Source organism: Delphinus delphis, chromosome 15 (assembly GCF_949987515.2).
Source record: "Delphinus delphis chromosome 15, mDelDel1.2, whole genome shotgun sequence".
NCBI lineage: Eukaryota > Metazoa > Chordata > Mammalia > Artiodactyla > Delphinidae > Delphinus > Delphinus delphis.
This window is the reverse complement of record NC_082697.1, coordinates 65,966,610-65,983,720: the sequence shown is the minus strand read 5'-3', so window position 1 is coordinate 65,983,720 and position 17,111 is coordinate 65,966,610. Positions and strand designations below refer to the sequence as shown.

At 39.2% G+C, this 17,111-nt stretch overlaps 1 protein-coding gene across 2 annotated transcripts in view; it reads right to left on the bottom strand.

The window, feature by feature from the left end:
* REXO5 (RNA exonuclease 5) overlaps positions 1-17,111 on the bottom strand; it is a 105,411-nt gene that overhangs the window by 65,460 nt on the left and 22,840 nt on the right. For both annotated transcript variants that reach the window (XR_009522146.1, XM_060031863.1), the window contains 5 exons: positions 6,060-6,164; positions 5,427-5,564; positions 2,159-2,251; positions 1,310-1,526; positions 892-1,076 (listed from right to left, as the gene is read on the bottom strand). Coding sequence is in view for 1 of the 2 variants with exons in the window: in XM_060031863.1 (XP_059887846.1) it covers positions 892-1,076; positions 1,310-1,526; positions 2,159-2,251; positions 5,427-5,564; positions 6,060-6,164 (738 nt within the window). In the remaining variant the exon portion in view is untranslated. The remainder of the gene's footprint in view (positions 1-891; positions 1,077-1,309; positions 1,527-2,158; positions 2,252-5,426; positions 5,565-6,059; positions 6,165-17,111) is intronic.

Below are 17,111 nucleotides of genomic sequence, written 5' to 3'. Positions count from 1 at the left end.
CCACCGCTGACCTTTGGAGGGACTGCAACATTCCTCCTCAGGCTCCCGGGAAAGGCTCTGTACAAATCCTCAGTCTGAAGCCAGAGTCTATACTGCAGGGTTCCTTGTCCACTCCAGCATCCCCAGACCTCCAAGTCAGTTTAGGGTCCTGAGTTAGGGAAACCAAATCACTAAGGAGAGCTCTAGTCTGGCCTCTGACATTAAGTATCTCTGTGACCTGGGCAAAGTCACTCACCAGCTCTGGTGTCTATTCCTCATCTGCTAAGTGTGGGACATTAGACCACGGCAGGGCTTCCCAAACTTAAACCATTCACCTTCCATCTCCACCCTTCTGTTGCATATTCCCTAATGGTTTTCTTTAAAGTGAGTCAATTTCTTCCTTAGCTTCGTCTAAGTAATACTATCCATGAAATCACACGTTCAATGTGGTGGTTGCATACTTTAATGAATGTTAGAAAAACAAGTTCATAACAATAAAAGTGAAAAAAAGAGGTCCATCTATGACCCCCAAAAATCATACTGTGTATGTATGTACTACACTTCAGGAAACCCTAGATCACTAAAGACTTGTCCAGCTCTCCAACTTCCTGTGTTAACCTCTCAAAGTCCCTTGGAGAGACACCTGGAAAACCTGATTTTAGCAAGTTTGGAGGGGGCAAAAGTATGAGAGATCTTGGAGAAAGAAAGGTGTGTCCAGGGCTGGAAGACACTGGAGAGTGAAGTAAGACTAGTGGCAGGGCAGGAAAAAAAAGACTGAAGGCTTAAGTGTCACTTGAGCAGGACTATCCTGTCTAATTTCCATAAACATCAGAAGGCCAACCACCAGAGCCAGCAAACCAAGGTAGCTAGCTACCTCTCCCCCCTAACCCCAGGATACATTTAATCACTCACCTGCACGGCCTCCTGCTCCGAGGGAGGAGGTATGACACGAAGCCCTGGGGGCCTCGATTCAGGAGGTAAGCCCCTGAGCCATGAATGGAGGTGCCTGGGGGTTAGGGCATGCCTGCCTTTCAGCTTCCAGTTCTTGCCTGTGAGAATGCCAAGGGCCCTATGGGCACTGCCAAAAGTTTTGAATCCTGAAAACAAGAATACCCCCTTCTGTTATTAAGGACCAAAACCAAAACCAAAAAACCTGATCACCATCCAAGCTGGAGCCCATCCAGAGCCAAGGGAGAAGGACAAAATCAGGAGATGTTGACCTGGTCCAGCCCAGGAGGGATTACTTGTTGAACATTTCCTTTCTCTGACCTCATGTTACCACCATGTCTAATCTCCTTTCCCAAGGCTATATTCAATGGCATAGACTTACTCAAGAAACAGTAGTTTTTCTGCTTTCCATTTTTAAGATCTTTAGGCAAGATCAGAGCTTCCAGGCCCAGGAAGAGGCTGGACTGTTGCAACAGGTGTTCCTTGAAGGTTTCACTCACTCCAGACAGGTATATAGTACCTCGGTTCTCAGAATCTTGTTCCAGCTCATTCACAAGGATGTCACAATCAAGGGTGAGCTCTGTCACAGGCCTCTGCACCTAACCAAGGAAAGATGGCATTAATGGTAGAAAAGTCACCACTTCAAACCCCAGGCCTGTTACATACTAGGAAGTAGCTTAATTCTGCAGCTTCCTTATCTATACAAGGAACCTAATGATAACTGCCCCAAAGGACTATGGTAGAAACTTAATAGATAAATAAATACAAAATGTAAATATTTTTGTGTAAATAATACTCTCTTCCCTTTCCTTCTCTCCCCCACCAACTGCCATCAGTTCTCTGCCTTCTATACCAATGAAATTCTGTTTAATTGCATAAGAAACATCAAAATACCATTTGATTCCCCTGAAAGCTAAAGGGCAACCACAAAAAAACCACCCTGAAAAACCATTTGGGGTCTAAGTAGTGATAAAGAGTACATGGAAGATGTAGCCCAGGCTGATTTTGACAAAAATGAAAAGCTATCATGTCTTAGGTCACCACTATAAGAATGCCGGCCTTGGCTGAAGGCTTTCCATTACAGAAAATCTTGTTTCTTAAGCCTCTCGAGGGTGCTTGTCTAAGCTGTTATGTCTTAGGGTGCTGTAAATACAGGCTTGAGTAAATACAAGTACTGAAAATACAGGATTGAGTGAAGTGTACTACTTTATGCTTTCTCTGGAAACCCTACCTTGATGCAGGTACCTTCCACCAGGCTGCCATCCAAAGACTCTATGGCCAGCTGGGCACCTTCCAGGACTTCGTATTGTATACAGAGATGTGGCTGCAGAAAAATCAAGATTTCCTTACTTTTGCTTTCCAGGCTCAAACTGCCAGAGACGGGGCTAGGAACGGGGCCCACCTAAACTACAGTGGCCAGAGCCACCAGAATGGATGTTCTTGCTGTGCTGGGCTAGACAGTGATCACAGACCATCAATTTTAAGTGGAATCATCATGGTTTTCAGAAAATAATCTTGTGACTTAAAATTGAAGCCTTCTCTCCCTAGGTGGTATGGGGAAAGCACTAACAAATTCTTTACTACCCAACTTGCTGTTCATACCATTTATTATTATTATTATTTTGCGGTACGCGGGCCTCTCACTGTTGTGGCCTCTCCCGTTGCGGAGCACAGGCTCCAGAAACGCAGGTAGCAGCCATGGCTCACGGGCCCAGCCACTCCACGGCATGTGGGATCTTCCCGGACCAGGGCACGAACCCGTGTCCCCTGCATCGGCAGGCGGACTCTCAACCACTGCACCACCAGAGAAGCCCCCATACCATTTATTATAAATCACTAAAGTTACCGCTGCAAGTCACAGGTAGAGATTCCCATTTGCCTTATTAGCTTAATTTTAGACAAGCAGCTTTCCTACAAGCTTGGGGAGGTTAAGTTCTTCCACTGGATTTGCATCTTCAAATTGACTTATTTTGCACTTGATTAACACCAGAGTATCTAAATCTATGTGATGGTCTGAGCCACAGCATCATCATGGAGATTAAAGTGCTCCCATAGAAAAGCTTCATTTTATTGGATTTGGCAATGATTCCTGAATATGACACCAAAGGCACAGGCAACAAAAAAAATATGAGAAGTTAAACTTTATCAAAATTAAAAAGTGTATCAAAGAACAACCATCAACAATGTCAAAAGGCAGCAGAACGAATGGGAGAAAATATTTGCAAATCACGTATCTACTGAAGGATTCATATCTAAAATATACAGAGAACTCCTAAAACTCAACACAAAAAAATCAACCCAATTAAAAAATAGGCAAAGGACTTGCATAGACATTTTTCCAAAGAAGATATACCAATGGCCAATAAGCATACAAAGAAATGCTCAACATCACTAATCATTAGGGAGCTGCAAGTCAAAACCATGAGATACTATTGATACTTCACACCCATTAGGATGGCTACTATATAAACAACCCTCCCCCCCCAAACCAAAAACAAACAAAAAAAACCAAGTGTCAGGGGAATTCCTGGCGGTCCAGTGGTTAGGACCCCCTAGCTTCCAATGCACGGGGCACGGGTTCATTCCCTGGTCGGGGAACTAAGATCCCACATGGGGCGCAGCCAAAAACAAACAAACAACAAAAAAGACCAAAAAAAAAAACCCAAGTGTCAGCTGGAATATGGAGAAGTTGGAACCCTTGGCATTGCGGGTGGGAATGTAAAATCGTGCAGCTGCTATAGAAAACAGTATGGCAGTTCCTCAAAAAATGAAATGAATTATCATTTAACCCAGAAATTCCACATCTGTGTATATCGCCCAAAAGAACTGAAAACAGGGACTCAAACAAATACTTGTACATCCATGTTCATTTCATAGTAGCATTATTCAGAATGGCTAAAATGTGGAAACAATTCAAATGTTCATCGAGGGACGAATGGATAAACAAAATGTGGTATAATCATGCAATGGAATATAATTCAGCCTTGAAAAGAAATGAAATTCTGATACATACTACATCATGGGTGAACCCTGAAGACATTATGCTAAGTGAAATAAGCCAGACACAAAAGGACAAATATTGTAGGATTCCACTTATATGATATACATAGAGTAGTCAAATTTATAAGACAGGAAACACAATAGTAGTTAATAAGCCTGGGAGAAAGGGGACTGGGGAGTTACTGTTTAAAGGGTACAGAGTTTCAGTATGGGATGATGAAAAAGTTCTAGAGAGAATGTACTTAATAACACTGAACTATACATAAAAATGGTTTAAAAGGCAAATTTTATGTATACTTTACAAAAAGAAAGAAAGAAAAAAAAAGACAAGACGACTTACAGGAAGGAGTGACAGTTCCTTGAATACCCTTTCCCATCCCTCAGTCTATGTTCCCAGGGATGATCTTTTTATTTCTGTTTTTAGGTGTAGGAAAGACAATAAAAGATTTGGGGAAAGCACATTTTAAACATCTAGGATTCTGCAGTTAGATCGCTTTAGAGACTTTAATTTTTGCTTCACTTTAATAGTTACTAAACCTAATAGTTATTAGTTGTATTATTAGCTATTACACATAATAGTTTAATGCACCAGATTAATAGTTGCCTATATCAAAATTCTAAAGGTACAAAAAAATTTACAGTGAAAAGTCTTCCCCTAACCCCTGTTCCCAGTCACCTAGTTCCTCTCTCCCTGGAGGCCTTCATTGTTACCAGTTATTGTATATCATTCTACATATATTCTAAGTTTTTATTTTCAATTCTTTTCATGGCTTCCTGTCTCATAGTGCTTATAATGTTGTTATTGCTTCATATAGTAACTTTAGTCTTTATCTGACTTCCTGCTATGACCATGAAGATAGAGGCTTACTCTATCTATACAAAAGGAGGTATCTATACATCCTTTTAAAAAGTATGAATTTTTTAAACCATATACAAGTATTATTTCTTAAAAAGTAAAAATAATTAAACTCTTTATAGGGTTTTTATGTAAATAACAAACTAATAAACAAAACTTACTCCAAGAGATTGGAGAGCTAACAGCAACAACAAAAAAAAGCCCTACTCCTCTAGTATCTCAACCCAGCTATGAGCCTACTTTGGATTTAAGCCCTGCAGACTTCCCGGCACATGGAAGCTACTGCTGTTTTTGAAAGGGCATTTTATCATTTAAAGCTGAAGTCACAAGCATGAAGCCCATAAACTACATTAAACCACTAGACATATTTTTTGTCTGGCTTACATAATACTTAAGAAAATTGGAGCCAACAATATGAAAATTGGCAGATTTCTTGATTCTCAAAACAAAAAAATCAGAAGATCTGGCAATATGGGGCACACATTCTTATGGGTCAACACTGTTCCCATGAGACAGAGCATGTCTCACATTCCAGCTGGTGACAATCAAGCTCAAATCACTAATACTTGAAGGACCCTAGAAGGCATCTGAATTTCCCACACTAGATTAGAAGGTCAAAATCTAAGTTTTCTTGTCTCATTACCTGATGGGATTCAAGAGTAAGAGTCACTGACAGGACTGGACCAAAACTCTCAAACAGCCTATTCAGAGCTCTAAGGTTACAATTTTTGCTAAATGGCCCAGCATAGACAGTTGACATCTCCATCCACTTGATCTTCATCTATAAGAAAAACAACAGAATAGTAAGGAGGTGGATGTGGAAAGAGAATTAAGTCAAATCTAAAGAAATCATGAGTCAAAACATGGGATAATTCCTTTAAAGGAATTTCTTAACACAAACACTTGCCAAATGTACAAGGATTTGTATACAGGGATTTCATTGCATCATTATTTGGAATAGCAAAAATTTATAAAGTGCAAATGCTGAAAATAGGTATATCATACAATGGAAAACTATGTAGCACAAGGGAAATAAGATTATATAGTGTTATGAACAGATGTGTAAGATATACTGTTAAAGGAATAAATAAAGTTGCAAAACAGTATATATAGTCTGATTCCCATTTTTATAAAAATGAAAATGGTAATATATTGATACATATAGAAAAAATTTAGAGAAGTATACAGTAAATTTAATGAAGCATGTATTACTTTCCTTAATGGGGAGAGATTATAATAGGTCAAATAAATCATCTAGCAGAACCCATTCACTTACTCTTTTGCTCATCTCCTCACTGAGGTTGGGTGGAAAGGGTTCAAGAGAGAACTGCACGATGCTGAAGGTAAACAGGGGGACTTCCACTCTAGCCTGCTCAAGAACCTGCAGAAAACAGCACAGCCTGGATGAAGCAGGAACCTAATAGTCTACTGTGGCTCATGGAGGTGAGCCACAGTAATATAAACAACGGTTGTCTTTTTACCCATATTAAAAAGCAATATGAGGCTGACTTCAAGGTCCAGAAGAAAATGGTGACACCACACAGTCTTGTAGAAAAACCATATAATCAGGAAAGAGAATAAATAGAATCACATATGACCCAGATCTTCAGCATTACTAAGAAGCAGGCTACTACAAGCTTCAAATTACCTCTAAGTAAAGAAACAAGTTAAATTCTGCAAGCCTATGAATAAAGAGAGGGAGAAGAGACACAAGAGACTCTGGGGGAAAAAAAAAAATCAAGGGGCATGGAAGACTTGGATGAAACAAACAAAATCAGCCCCAGCAAGAAAGTACAACAAAATGCCAAAATAATGAACACAGGTCACAACTTTAATAGTTCAGGCACTTAACTACAAGGAAGAGACTTGACAGCCTCAGAGAAGCAGTGCTTCTGGGGAAGAATCAGATATATAGAGAAGAGGCAATACCCTGCTGGAGACACTGCAGTGAAGGAAAAGAAGGAAATAAAGAAATCAGGAGGGAAATTAAGGATCCTGCGGGGGGAAAAAAAAATAAAACAAATACCAGTCCCTCCCAAGAGCATTATAAACTTATTTTTCCCAGCACATCTTTCTCAAAAAAACCCCAACACTTTAAAAAAAGAAAGAGAGCATGACATCAGCAAGATAGAGTACAAGGCAGCTTTAAGCCCTCAGTTTTCCATAGACACCGAGTTAACACTATATAGACCAGAATACCTTTGCAACAACTCTAGAGACCAGTTGAGAAGTTACAGCACCCAGAAACAACAACAACAACCAGAAGGGATTCCAGCAAAAGGGAAAGGAAAATATGTAGTTTTGTGTTCCCATCCGTCCCTTCCCCTATCTGACCCAGCAGGGCTCAACACAGAGGAAGTTTCCCACACTGGAGATCTTCCCTCTGGACAGAAACAAGAGTGGACCATGCAGCCAATGTCATGGCTAGGCTGGGCACTGCCTGAGGGACTAGTTTCTGTCTCACCTGACTCAGAGCACTGATAGGACTGGCAGCCTTGTCTGGAAGCCACTGAAAACATATGCAATCACCACAGCACATTAGAGCTGCAGTTACAAAAGCAGATGTCAGGAGGAGCAACAGATTGCAAGCTCTGAGGAGAAACAGGGACAAGCTGCTCAGGGAATATGAGACAACTAAAAGCACCTGCACAAGCTCAGAGAAGACACATCCTCAAAGTATGTTCGAGAGGTCCTGAAACCTCAGGCTGAGCTGATTAGTGAAAGTCTTCCCTTCCACCATGCCAGGCACTAACAATTGGAGAGGTAGTTGACCAAAAAAAAAAAAAAAAAAAAAGAACTAAAAGAGAACAAAGATAGACAGACAACTAATGAAATCAGGAAAATTATGCATGAACAAAATAAGTATTTCACTAAAGAGACAGCAACTATAAAACAGAACCAGACACACACTGCGGTGGCGGAGGCAATGGCGGTGGGGTGGAGCAGCCGGCCGAGCCCGGGCCAGCAGGGCCACGGGCTGCCAGTGTGCGGTGCCACCAATCCGCCTGCCTGCCCTCTCCTCGTGGAGTGGCGGTGGGGAGGCAAGAAACAGCTACTATTATATGTTGTAAAATGGATGTCTTCTAAAAATTTCCTGAGAAGATGGTGGAGTAGAAGGACATGCACTCATCCCTCTTGCAAGAGCACCGGAATCACAACTAACTGCTGAACAATCATTGATAGGAAGACACTGGAACTCACCAAAAAAAGATAACCCACATCCAAAGACAAAGGAGAAGCCACAATGAGATGGTAGGAGTGGCCCAATCACAATAAAATCAAATCCGATAACCACTGGGTGAGTGACTCACAAAATGGAGAACAATTATACCACAGAAGCCCACCCATGGGAGTGAAGGTTCTGAGCCCCATGTCATGCTTCCTAACCTGGGGGTCTGGAAACAGGAGAAGGAATTCCCACAGAATTAGACTTTGAAGGCTGGCGGGATTTGACTGCAGGATTTCGACAGGACTGGGGGAAACTGAGACTCCCCTCTTGGAGGGCACACACAAAGTAGTATGTGCATCAGGACCCGGGGAAAGGAGCAGTGACCCCATAGGAAAGTGAAACAGACCTACATGCTAGTGTTCAAGGGTCTCCTGCAGAGGTGGGGGGCGACTGTGGCTCACCCCAGGGACAAGGACACTGGCAGCAGAAGTTCAGGGAAGTACTTGTTGGCATTAGCCCTCCCAAGAGTCAGTCATTAGCCCCACCAAAGAGCCCAGGTAGGCTCCAGTGTTGGGTTGCCTCAGGCCAAGCAACCAACAGGGAGGGAACCCAGCCCCACCCATCAGCAGTCAAGTGGATTAAAGTTTTACTGAGCTCTGCCCACCAGAGCAACAGCCAGCTCTACCCACCACCAGTCCCTCCTGTCAGGAAGCTTGCACAAGCCTCTTAGATAGCCTCATCTACCAGGGGGCAGACAGCAGAAGCAAGAAGAAGTATAATCCTGCAGCCTGTGGAATGTAAAACACACTCACAGAAAGACAGACAAAATGAAAAGGCAGAGGACTTTTTACCAGATGAAGGAACAAGATAAAACCCCAGAAAAACAACTAAATGAAGTAGAGATAGGCAACCTTCCAAAAAAAGAATTCAGAATAGTGATAGTGAAGATGATTCAGAACCTTGGAAAAAGAATGGAGGCGAAGAGTAGATGCAAGAAATGTTTAACAAAGACCTAGAAGAATTAAAGGACAAACATCTAGAAGAATTAAAGAACAAACAAACAGAGATGAACAATACAATAATTGAAATGAAAAATACACTAGAAGGAATCAATAGCAGAACAACTGAGGCAGAAGAACGGATAAGTGACCTGGAAGACAGAAAGGTGGAATTCACTGCTGCAGAACAGAATAAAGGAAAAAAGAATGAAAAGAAATGAAGACAGCCTAAGAGACCTCTGGGACAACATTGAATGCACCAACATTAGCATTCTAGGGGACCCAGAAGGAAAAGAGAGAGGGAAAGGACCCAAGAAAATATTTGGAGAGATTATAGTTGAAAACTTCCCAAACATGGGAAATGAAATAGCCAGCCAAGTCCAGGAAGTGCAAAGAGTCCCAGGCAGGATAAACCCAAGGAGAAACACGCCGAGACACATAGTAATCAAATTGACAAAAATTAAAGACAGAGAAAAATTATTAAAAGTAACAAGGGAAAACCAACAAATAACATACAAAGGAATCCCCATAAGGTTAACAGCGGATTCCTTAGCAGAAACTCTACAAGCCAGAAGGGAATGGCATAATATATTTAAAGTGATGAAAGGGAAGAACCTACAACCAGGATTGCTCTACTCAGCAAGGATCTCGTTCAGATTGACGGAGAAATCAAAAGCTTTACAGACAAGCAAAAGCTAAAAGAATTCAGCACCACCAAACCAGCGCTACAACAAATGCTAAAGGAACTTCTCTAAGTGGGAAACACAGAAGAAAAGGACATACAAAAACAAACCCAAAATAATTCAGAAAATGGTAACAGGAACATATCGATAATTACCTTACATGTGAATGGATTAAATGCTCCAACCAAAAGACACAGGCTCACTGAATGGATACAAAAACAAGACCCATGTATATGCTGTCTAAAGAGACCCACATCAGACCTAGGGACACATACAGACTGAAAGTGAAGGGATGGAAAAAGATATTCCATGCAAATGGAAATCAAAAGAAAGCCGGAGTAGCAATATTCGTATCAGACAAAATAGACTTTAAAATAAAGAATGTTATAAGAGACAAGAAAAGACACTACATAATAATCAAGGGATCAATCCAAGAAGAAGATATAACAGTTATAAACATATATGCACCCAACATAGGAGCAACTCAATACATAAGGCAAATGCTAACAGCTATAAAAGAGGAAATGAACAGTAACACAATAACAGTGGGGGACTTTAACACCTCACTTACACCAATGGACAGATCATCCAGACAAAAGATTAGTAAGGAAACACAATCTTTAAATGACACAACAGACCAGATAGATTTAATTGATATTTATGGGACATTCCATCCGAAAACAGGAGATTACACTTTATTCAAGTGCACACGGGACATTCTCCAGGATAGATCACATTTTGGGTCACAAATCAAGCCTTGGTAAATTTAAGAAAATTGAAATCATATCAAGCATCTTTTCCGACCACAACGCTATGAGATTAAGAAATAAATTACAGGGAAAAAAACGCAAAAAACGCAAACATGTGGAGGCTAAACAATGCCTTACTAAATAACCAAGAGATCACTGAAGAAATCAGAGGAAATCAAAAAAATACCTAGAAACAAATGACAACAAAAACACGACGATCCAAAACCTATGGAATGCAGCAAAAGCAGATCTAAGAGGTAAGTTTATAGCAATACAAGCCTACCTCAAGAAACAAGAAAAACCTCAAATAAACAATCTAACCTTACACCTAAAGGAACTAGAGAAAGAAGAACAAACAAAACCTAAAGGTAGTAGAGGGAAAGAAATTGTAAAGATCAGAGCAGAAATAAATGAAAGAGAAACAAAGAAAACAATAGCAACAATCAATAAAACTAAAAGCTGTTTCTTTGAGAAGATAAACAAAATTGATAAACCTTTAGCCAGACTCATCAAGAAAAAGAGGAAGAGGACTCAAATCAATAACATTAGTAAGGAAAAAAGAGAAGTTACAACGGACACCCCAGACATACAAAGCATCGTAAGAGACAACTACAAGCAACTCTATGCCAATAAAATGGACAACCTGGAGGAAATGGACAAATTCTTAGAAACGTGTAGCCTTCCAAGACTGAACCAGGAAGAAATAGAAAAAATGAACAGACCAATCACAAGTAATGAAACTGAAACTGTGATTAAAAATCTTCCAACAAACAAAAGTCCAGGACCAGATGGCTTCACAGGTGAATTCTATCAAATATTTAGAGAAGACCTATCCTTCTCAAACTCTTCCAAAGAATTGCAGAGGAAGGAACACTCCCAAACTCATTCTACAAGGCCAACCATCACCCTGATACCAAAACCAGACAAAGATACTACAAAAAAAGAAAATTACAGACCAATATCACTGATGAATATAGATGCAAAAATCCTTAACAAAATACTAACAAACTGAATGCAACAACACATTAAAAGGATCATACACCATGATCAAGTGGGATTTATCCCAGGGATGCAAGGATTCTTCAATATATGCAACTCAGTCAATGTGATACAACATATTAACATATTGAAGAATGAAAACCATATGATCATCTCAATAGATGCAGAAAAAGCTTTTGACAAAATTCAACACCATTTATGATAAAAACTCTTCAGAAAGTGGGCACAGAGGGAACCTACCTCAACATAATAAAGGTCACATACAACAAACCCACAGCAAACATCTTTCTCAATGGTGAAAAACTGAAAGCATTTCCTCTAAGATCAGAAACAAGATAAGGATGTGCACTCTCGCCACTATTATTCAACATAGTTTTGGAAGTCCTAGCCACAGCAATCAGAGGAGAAAAAGAAAAAAAAGGAATACAAATTGGAAAAGAAGAAGTAAAACTGTCACTGTTTCCAGATGACATGACACTCTACATAGATAATCCTAAAGATGCCACCAGAAAACTTCTAGAGCTAATCAATGAATTTAGTAAAGTTGCAGGATACAAAATTAATGCACAGAAATCTCTTGCATTCCTATACACTAACAACGAAAAATCAGAAAGAGAAATTAACGAAACAATCCCATTCACCACTGCAACAAAAAGAATAAAATATCTTGGAATAAACCTACCTAGGGAGACAAAAGATCTGTATGTAGAAAACTATAAGACACTGATGAAAGAAATTAAAGATAATACCAACAGATGGAGAGATATACCATGTTCTTGCACTGGAACAATCAATATTGTGAAAATGACTATACTACCCAAAGCAATCTACAGATTCAATGCAATCCCTATCAAATTACCAATGGCATTTTTTATGGAACTAGAGCAAAAAACCTTAAAATTTGTACAGAGACACAAAAGATCCCAAATAGCCAAAGTAGTCTTGAGGGAAAAAAACGGAGCTGGAGGAATCAGACTCTGTGACTTCAGACTATACTACAAAGCTACAGTCATCGAGACAATATGGTAGTGGCACAAAAACAGACATACAGGTCAATGGAACAGGATAGAAAGCCCAGAGATAAACCCATGCACCTATGGTGAACTAACCTATGGCAAAGGAGGCAAGGATATACAATGGAGAAAAGACAGTCTCTTCAATAAGTGGTGCTGGGAAATCTGGACAGCTACATGTAAAAGAATAAATTAGAAAACTCCCTAACACCATACACAAAAATAAACTCAAAATGAATTAGAGACCTAAATGTAAGACCAGACACTATAAAACTCTTAGAGGAAAACATAGGTAGAACACTCTTTGACATAAATCACAGCAAGATCTTTTTTGATCCACCTCCTAGAGTAATGAAAATAAAAACAAAAATAAACAAATGGGACCTAATGAGACTTAAAAGCTTTTGCACAGCAAAGGGAACTAGAAACAGGATGAAAAGACAGCCCTCAGAATGGGAGAAAATATTTGCAAATGAATCAATGGACAAAGGACTAATCTCCAAAATATATAAATAGCTCATGCAGCTCAATATTAAAAAAACAAATAATTCAATCAAAAAATGCGCAGAAGAACTAAATAGACACTTCTCCAAAGAAGACATACAGATGGCCAAGAGGCACATGAAAAGATGTTCAACATCACTAATTATTAGAGAAATGCAAATCAAAACTACAATGAGGTTATCACCTCACACTGGTTAGAATGGGCATCATCAGAAAATCTACAAACAACAAATGCTGGAGAGGGTGTGGAGAAAAGGGAACCCTCTTGCACTGTTGGTGGGAATGTAAATTGATACAGCCACTATGGAGAACAGTATGGAGGTTCCTTAAATAACTATGAATAGAATTGCCATATGACCCAGCAATCCCACTACTGGGCATATACCCAGAGAAAACCGTAGTTCAAAAAGACACATGCAACCCAGTGTTCATTGCAGCACTCTTTACAATAGCCAGGTCATGGAAGCAACCTAAATGCCCATCAACAGACGAATGGATAAAGATGTGGTACATATATACAATGGAATGTTACTCAGCCATAAAAAGGAACGAAACTGGGTCATTTGTAGAGACGCAGATGGACCTAGAGACTGTCATACAGAGTGAAGTAAGTCTGAAAGAGAAAAACAAGTATCATATATTAACGCACGTATGTGGAATCTAGAAATACGGTACAGATGAAGCAGTTTGCAAGGCAGAAATAGAGGCACAGGTGTAGAGAACAAACGTATGGACACCAAGGGGGAAAAGCAGGTGGTGGGGATGTGGTGGTGGGATGAATTGGGGGAGCTGTGGATTGACATATATACAGTAATATGTATAAAATAGGTAACTTATATAAGAACCTGCTGTATAAAAAAATAAAATAAAATTCAAAGAAAAAAGAACCAAACAAATTCTGCAGCTGAAAAATACATTAAGTGAGTTGGAAAATTCACTAAAGGGGTTCAACATCAGACTTGATCAGGCAAACTTGAAAACAGATCTTTGAAGTCATTAAGTTAAAGCAAAAAAAAAAAAAAAAAAGAAGAAGAAGAAAAGGAAACAGAGTCTAACAGCCCTTGGGACACCATCATTAGGACCAATTTACAAATTATAGGAGTCCCAGAAGAAAAGAGAAAGGAGCAGAGAGCTTATTTGAAGAAATAATGGCTGAAAACCCTCCATATCTGAGGAAAGAAATGAACATACAAATTCAATAAGCTGAAAGAACTCCAAGAAAGATAAATCCAAAGACACCCACAGAAAGACACATTACAATCAAATTGTTAAAAGTCAAAATTAGAGAATCTTGGAAGCAGCAAGGGAAAAGCAAATCATCACATACAAGGAAGCTTTCATAAGATTATCAGTGGATTTCTTAACAGAAACCTTGCAGGCCAGAAGAGAGTGGCATGAGATATTCAAACTGATAAAATAAAAAACCATCAACCGGGCTTCCCTGGTGGTGCAGTGGTTGAGAGTCCGCCTGCTGATGCAGGGGACACGGGTTCGTTCCCCGGTCCGGGAAGATCCCACATGCCGCGGAGCGGCTGGGCCTGTGAGCCATGGTCCCTGAGCCTGCACGTCCGGAGCCTGTGCTCCACAACAGGAGAGGCCACAACAGTGAGAGGCCCGCATACCGCAAAAAAAAAAAACAACAAAACCATCAACCAAAAAAAAGAAAACAAAAACAAAAAACAACCATCAACCAAGAAAACCGTATCCAGCAAAACTATGCTTCAAAAATGCAGGGGAAAAAAAAGTTGAGAAAGTTTATTATCACTAGGCCTGCTCTTATAAGAAATGCTAAAGGGAGTCCTTCAAGACGAAAGGATACTAGACAACAACATGAAAAAGTTTTCCAGTTAAGGTAATACATGGACACATATAATAACCTGTATTAATGTAACTTTGGTGCATAAATTCACTTTTAATTCTTATTCAGAACTTAAATGACAAAAACATGAAAAAAATAACTATATGCCTATGTTAATGGGCATATAACATATAAAGATGCAATCTATGATATCAGTAACAAAGTCGAGGGGGTGGATCTTATAGGAGTACAGTTTTTGTATGCAATTAAACTGCTATCCATTTAAAATGGAATGTTATAATTTTAAGATGTTTTATGTAACTGCAATGATAACTGCAAAGGAAATATCTATAGAACATACACAAAAGGAAATGAGAAGGGTATCAAAGCACGTCTCTACCAAAAAAAAAAAAAAATCAAAACTCAAAGGAAGACAGTAGAAAGGAGAGGAGGGACAAAAAGCTGTAAGACATACAGAAAACAACAAAATGGAAATAGTTCTTCCAATCTAGTGATTACTTTAAATAGCAAAATGTCAGCAAACTGAATTCAACAGCACATTAAAAGTATTATACACCATGACCAAGTGAGATGTATTCCTGGAATGCAAGGATGGTTCAATGTATGAAAACAATTCCATGTAATATATCACATTAACAGAATGAAAGACAAAACCACATGATCAATCAACTGATGCAGAAAAAGCATTTGACAAGATTCAAACTCTTTCGAGATAAAAACACTCAACAAACTAGAAATAGAAGGAAACTACTCCAACATAATAAAGGCCATATATGAAAAGCCCACAGCTAACATCACACTCAAAGGTGAAAGACTGAAAACTTTCTGTAAGATCAGGAACAAGGATGTCTGCTCTTGCCACTCTATTCAACACAGTATTGAGAGTTCTAACCAGAGTAATTAGGTAAGAAAAGGAAACAAAAGCCATCCAAATTGGAAAAGCTCTCTCTGTTCACATAGGACATGTAGAAAACCCTAACAATTCTACAAAAGCAATGTCAGGACTAAACAATGAGTTCAGCAAATTTGAAAGATTCAAAATCAACACACAAAAAATCAGTTGTGTTTCTACATACTAACAATGAACAATCAAAAAAGGAAATTAAAAAAAAAAATCTCATGTACAATAGCATCAAAAAAGAATAAGATACTTAGGAATAAACCGAACCAAGGAGGTGAAACATTTCTACGCTAAAAACTACAAAACAGGGCTTCCTTGGTGGCGCAGTGGTTGAGAGTCCACCTGCCGATGCAGGGGACATGGGTTCGTGTCCCAGTCCGGGAAGATCCCACGTGCCGCGGAGTGGCTGGGCCCGTGAGCCATGGCCACTGAGCCTGCGCGTCCGTAGCCTGTGCTCCGCAACGGGAGAGGCCACAACAGTGAGAGGCCCGCATACCGCAAAAAACCAAAAAACAAATAAAACCCTACAAAACAATGCTGAAAGAAATTTTAAAAGACACAAATAAAAGGAAACATTCCATGTTCAGGGACTGGAACACACTATTGTTGTCAACAGTATACAAAGCAACCTATGGATTCAATTCAATCCCTATTAAAATCCTAATGTCATTTTTTGCAGAAATAGAAGAAAATCATCCTAAAATTCATAAGGAATCTCAAAGGACTCTGAATAGCCAAAATAATCCTGAAAAAGAATGAAGTCAGATGACACAAACTTCTTGATTTCAAAACATATTAAAAACTACAGTAATCAAAACAGTGTGGTACTGGCATAAAGACAGACAAATAGACTAATGGAACAAAAGAGAGTTCAGAAATAAAGCTCTGTATATATGGTCAAGTGATCTTTGACAAGGGTGCCAAGAACATTCAATATGAAATGGATAGTTTCTTCAAAAAATGAGACTGGGAAGACTGGATATCCATATGCAAAAACGGGAAGTTGGAACCTTATGTCCTGGTAATGATTTCCAGGACATCTTGTGAAGGGAAAAAAGCCAACTGCAAAGGAGTTTATTTATATAGTATGTTAGCTTCTGTGTAAGAAAGAAAACGAAATAAAAAAGCATATATATATCCACTTTTCTTTACAAAAAATGGAACAAAGGAAGGATAAATCAGAAAACAACAATGTTATTTACTTACATGAGATAGGTGGAGGGTGGACTGGGTGAAATAGATATGAGAAGGAATGACACTTCTTTTAGTATACTTGTTTGTGTAGTTTTGCCTTTGGAAGCTTGTTAATGTTCTATAGATCCAAAAAATAAATCAACAAGGATGGAAGAGAGAAAAAAACCCTAAAACTAAAAGCAAATTGAAACAAATGAACCCAACTGTATTCTAAATGCATAAGAGCTAATCTGAAGGGGAGGAAAAAAGGAATCCAGGTAACTTATAAAGGGAGATACAAAGATGAAATGAGGAAAAGC